Source organism: Stegodyphus dumicola, chromosome 10, assembly GCF_044657685.1.
Source record: "Stegodyphus dumicola isolate Sdum_Otavi_A_Nest chromosome 10, ASM4465768v1".
Lineage (NCBI taxonomy): Eukaryota > Metazoa > Arthropoda > Arachnida > Araneae > Eresidae > Stegodyphus > Stegodyphus dumicola.
The window spans coordinates 141,101,966-141,107,965 of record NC_140777.1 but is presented as its reverse complement, the minus strand read 5'-3'; the positions used below and the strand labels follow the sequence as shown (position 1 = coordinate 141,107,965).

General features: G+C 33.7%; 1 protein-coding gene across 2 annotated transcripts in view; it reads right to left on the bottom strand.

Moving 5' to 3' along the window:
• Window positions 1-3,366: 3,366 nt before the first annotated feature.
• Window positions 3,367-6,000, bottom strand: part of LOC146995116 (putative pre-mRNA-splicing factor ATP-dependent RNA helicase PRP1) — an 84,779-nt gene continuing 82,145 nt past the window's right edge. For both annotated transcript variants that reach the window (XM_085825610.1, XM_085825609.1), the window contains one exon: window positions 3,367-3,653. In XM_085825610.1, coding sequence (XP_085681736.1) covers window positions 3,533-3,653 — 121 coding nt within the window. In that variant the 3' untranslated portion in view covers window positions 3,367-3,532. The remainder of the gene's footprint in view (window positions 3,654-6,000) is intronic.

Here is a 6,000-nt window from a genome sequence, read left to right as displayed (position 1 = left end):
GTTAAATTTGTTTTAACTTGCTTTCATAGACAAACTGTTGAAAGTTCATTTATTTATATGGGTATTATTATGAAAAAATGTTGAGCATCCTTGAATGTGGAAAGCTTTGATGCAACAAACTGGGAAATTTTATTCTCATTACATAACCATACACACATAACTTTTGGCTCTGAAGATCCTATTGATAAAAGATGTTAGGAATAATTTATTGAATAACTGAACAGTTAATCAAAATTCATTACATTCCATGAAACACTTTGTTCTTTCTAGTAGTTTTTCAGCTCGAACACCTACTAATATACATACTTCAAATTATAATCTAAAGTCGTGTATAACAAAATGTTTTGCTGATTACACTGGCTAGATTATTTTTGTATGGCAAAACATGTGATCGTACTGCAGAGATGCCAACTCTCGATTTAGGCGGGAGACTCCCGATTTTCGACTGCTCTCCCAACCCAATTTGCAATATATTTCTCCTGATCTTTTCTTATTCTTAAAATTTCTCACGATTTTTATGGTACTTGGCATAGTACTTCGTTATATGAACAAAAAAAAAAAGTGATTTTGGATGATTGAAAGCAACTGAAATTTCTCTAGATTATATCTAAAACAAAACCTTGCGAATCAGATGAGAATTTTTGCTTTGTGAGCAAGAGCTATACGTATACAAAAACGTTCTCCAATGGACATTGAGCTCCACTGCGTGTCATCAGGCATTTATTAGCCAATGAGCACAAAGCAAGCTCAAGGCTGTTATTTGGATGTTCTTTAGTTATTTCGTTCATTTTGTCCCGAGTTGTGTGAGTACACATGCCTTCGGGAAATAGTTTTAGAAATTATCATCTTTTGTTGTCTGTGAGAAAGGTGAAATGCACGTGTATGTTTCAAAATATTGTACACAGTTGACTTTCCTTTCATTATTTCCTCAAGGAAATGCAATAAATTTGTGATGTCTACCGTGTCCTTGCAAATTTTCGATTTCGCATGGTGAAAGGGCAGATGTTCTCAAACATGTGCGTACACAAGGACAACATGAGTTATTTTGAAAAAAAAAAACGAAAAAATTAAATTTCTCTTCTAAAACAAAGGACCAAAAAGTTATTAATGCAGAATGTCTGTTCTCTGCCTTTTTACTGGTTTCTTTCTTAACGAAAGCAAAATCTGCCACTGTTCATAACATTTGTACGAAAACTGATTAAAGTAACGATTTTCTTAAACGATGCAAGTAATAAAAATTATTTTTATGTGTAAGGTATTTTTGTGTTGCTTGCATTTAAGAATTAGTAACTATTTAAAATTAATTCATTATTAAAAACTATCTGTATCATTTAAAAAGTCTTTTTAACATTGTGAAAAATCTCCTGATTTTTGTGTGTCATAGGTTGGCAAGTATGTTACTGAACTTGCCAACCTATGACACACAAAAATACACATGCAAATGCAGCAGTTCTCAAAACTTAATTCTCTCTTTCCTTAAAAGTATGCTGATGTTAGCAAATATTTTTTTTAATGTGAGACATCAAAATTGTAAGCATGTGTGTGAAATAATAGTTAATCATAAATTAATTTTCAATAAATAAAAATATATAATATTTTCTTATAAAGTTGTCTGAAAATATGTGTGTATATGTATGTGTTTCAAATTAATATTCTGAATTATTTGAAATTATAACTCCACAGTAGTTTTCAGGATTCTTTTAAATGGGGTTACCTGATATTTGCATAAGTCTATTTTAAAAGGAAACTTGTATAAAGTATAAAAAAAAATAATGGATAAGACCTTTTTCCATTTTTTTTTTATTAAGTAATGTTTTATGTAAAATTATTAGAGTACGGCGTAAATGAAAAACAAAAAAAATTCAGTAACTGCACAAAATAATTATTAATTTTTAATAGTTTTACATTAAAGTAACTACTAAATTTTTGGGAAATTAATCCTTCTTTCTGTGTAATTCATCAATCAATTTTTACACTATTTACTGTAATATAATCTCCTCCTTCCTTATCAGATTGGATATAGCAAACCAAATGTTTGATAGCTTGAAGTTCGACTGTATGTGCAGATGCAAATTCAAACAAAAAATGTTGCAACAATATGCTTTTATAAGAGCAAAGCTCTCTACAGCTACTAGCCTATGAGGAAGATGCCTTCTTGGAGAATTTTCAAAAGGAAACCAGTTCATATTTACATTTTACATGAAAAGAATTGCAAAAATGCCATACAGATTCACCAGGATTTGACCCTAAATCAACCTATCAATGTTCAGTGGTCTTATCGACTTGCTCTGGTAGGCACTTAATGTAAACATATTAATAACTAATAAGTGGACAATTGATCAGATAATTTTATTTTTAAATACAGATAGCATTTGATGATAGATTTTCAAAAAAGCAGTGAAATTATTAGAAGTGAAGTAATACACAAAAAATGTAAAATGATTCTACTAATTTAGATTTTACAAAAAAGTTTCTGGTAAACTGACATAAATAAGTAGTTAAAAATGGGCAAAAATTATATTTGGTGTTTAGTGTTATAAATTTTTCAATTCCCCCCCCACCCCCGAAATTTCAAAACATTGTTATATTTGACAAAGTTAAAAAAAAAACTTTAGAAATAAAAAATTTCATATTATTTTTAGGGAATTTAGCAGCTGATTTTAACTGATTGGGGAGAGGAAGGTAACCCAAAATTCAAAACTGGAAGAGTTCTAGATTGAGCACAATAGTAGGATGTTACCTAACACTTTACTGCATCAATTAGTATTCCCTGAAACATACACTCAGCAATGCTCATCTTACATGTATGATATGTAGTGTTTTTTAATTAACATTTTCATAATATGTAAACAAAATGATAAAACATATTAGAGACGTATGTTTTCATAAAACATATTAGAGAGCAGGCCATTCTCGACTTACTGCCTCTCATTCCCTCCCCCCCCCATATATATAAAAATTCATGGTTTATTTTTATTTAATACATTCAGCAAACTCTGTGTAAACCAACCATGCCATCCCATGTGGTCTGTGGAGATGGTTACCTTAAAAAGAGAGACCCTGTTCAAATCAATGTTTTATGTTCACAGAAATACTTGTCACTTTACAAGATGACTGTGAAGAAAGGATTCATTGTGCTTATTAAATATAAATTATCACATTCAAAAAATGTAAACAATAATGTGCTTCTGTTGATTTCACTGTATTTATGTGATGGCTGCTTCTAACCTGAGGCTGACTTACAGATCTCCGTTTTACAATAGCTAAGGACATACTGCTTCTTAATGCAAACACTGCTGCATAAAGTACATTAGAGTCAAATATTTCACTTACTGTTATTATATGATTAAAAAAACTCAATAGACATGCAATGTACTGATGTTTATTATGATGAACAACAAAATGTTCCCAATATTCATACAAATCCAAAATATGCTGGGTGTGATAATATACAAAGAAATACACCATTCTACAATCATATGCATGTTATTTATGAATAATGTTTAAAAAAGTACTCAAGCAGAATTTTAATTTAAAACCCTTCTTGATATTGACGAGATTGCATTTTATTTGCAAGAAATTCTAATTGCCTCTTCGCTTCACAGGCTGGGAAATTACTAATATCATAATAGTTTGTTGCAATTTTCAATAGCCTGAAACAAAGGGGGGAAAAAAAGATTTAATGTAATTCAGTAAATATACAATATTGAAATATCACAGAGCTGAATTATGGAGCCTATACAGATTTTAAGCTAACTTCCACAAAAAACAAAAATTTCAACTACAGTAGCTTTTTGTTAAATTATTATATTTTAAAATAAGTAAGAATGACTAGAAAATATCAAAATCATTAAGGGGGCTGCTGCAGTCAGATCACTTATATCAAAGAAGTAGTAATAAGTTAGATTTCTAGTTCATAACACCAATGTGGAAATGTTGGCGTAAATAATTTAATAATTTTTTCCACAAACAGGGAATGAAGATAAAATAGGATATTTTCATCAGTTCTGCAAATTCTATGATGTGTTTAAAGTATAAGGGCGAGTCAAATGAAAGTGAGCCAACCCCTCCTCAGCAAGAATGGTTCGGTCCATCATCTGCGGCGCATGCGCGTAGCACAGAGACAGCCTTCATTTACGAAAGTGGCGCGAAAGTGTGAGGTTAAAGTTCTTTAAGGCGCTCTTACACTGGGTTGAAGACGGTAGCGTGACATAATGGACGCTCCAAAAGAGGAACAGCGTGGTGTGGTCAGGTTTTTGACAGCTGAAGGTGTTTCCCAACATGAAATTAGTCGCCGTATGACTGCTATGTATGGTGAACATTGCATCGCATTGGCCACTGTGAAGCGTTGGAGCAAACGGTTCAGAGAAGGACGTGAAAGTTGCAAAGACTATCCAAGACCAGGCCAAAGCCACCTTGCAATCACCCCCGACACAATTGCACAGGTTGATGAGCTGATTAGACAAGAACAGAGGATAAGCATCGATGAATTGGCAGAGCGTGTGAACATCAGTCACGGTTCGGTTCACACCATAATTCATGATCATCCAGGTTATCGGCTTTTGTGTGCTCAATGGATGCCCAAGATTTTGAACGACCGCCAGAAGACGGAGAGGTTCGGCGCTGCTTTGACTCATCTCATCCGGTATCACAATGAGGGTGACGACTTCTTGTCTGCAATTGTGACCGAAGACGAATCATGGTGCCACCACTACGAACCTGAAACACGCCGGCAAAGCTTACAGTGGAAACATTTGAATTCACCACCCCCGAAGAAAGCAAAGGCTGTCATTTCCTCGGGAAAGGTGCTATTGACTTTTTTTTTCGATCGTCAGGGGCTATTACTGATTGAATTTGCTAAACGTGGAGAGACTATCAATAGTTCGCGATATTGTGCAACGCTGGATCGGCTGCATGTCGCAATCAAGAACAAACGACCTGGAAGATTGACGAATGGTGTGATCTTGCTACACGACAATGCTCGTCCCCACGTCGCTGATGTGGTTAAGACACAACTGGCAAAGTTCAAGTGGGACACACTGCAACATCCTCCATACAGCCCAGATTTGTCGCCATGCGACTTTCACATTTTCGGGAAACTGAAAAAACATCTCAAGGGTACCAGATTCGTGTCGGACGACGCCGTGAAGGAGTCGGTTACAGACTTTTTGAATCGACAGCCCAAGGAGTTTTATGAGACAGGGATCACGCAGCTCATTTGTCAATGGGATAAATGTCTCAATGTTCATGGAGACTACCTTTAAATAAAGTACTCTGTTTGTCATATATTCGCACTGGCTCACTTTCATTTGACTCGCCCTTATACTTCATAAAAATGAAAACCAGTAAATTAGATACTTGATTTTTTAAACTGTAATCCCTCCAAAAAAGAAAAGCGGCGAGAAAACATGGAATTTCATTAAATTCAAACACAGCACCTAATGTTCTGTGCCACACACACACATGCAAGACCGGCACCACTGTGATTAGTGTAGTGATAACACTCCATCATAAGGATTCTATTTTACTTGACTACGGTTGGTTATTTCAATAATATATGACATATCATATTTTAGGATAAAAATATTTTTTTGGATAAATGATTAAATTTGAGTAAAAAGGCAATGATGACACAGATAACAGTACTACAAAGTCTCTTGAAGAAGCATGTGGTAATCTTTGTCATTTGTGATGGAATGAACCTGTCTGTTTAATTTGCAATAATGTTTTAGCTGTCCAATGTAAAAAATCCTCATAATTAAAGAGGCATCTTGAATCCAAGCATCCTTTGTACATGAACAAACCAAAACAATATTTCCAACAACTGTCCTCAAAATATTTTGAAATGTTTATGATTTAGCGAAAGATATTTCCTAGTGTCATATGAAGTTTCATATCTGATTGTTAAAATAAAAATTCATACACCATTGGAGAATATCATGCTATGAAAATGGCAGAAATATGGAAATAAATATGGTGATGAAATTCAGAAAATGTCTT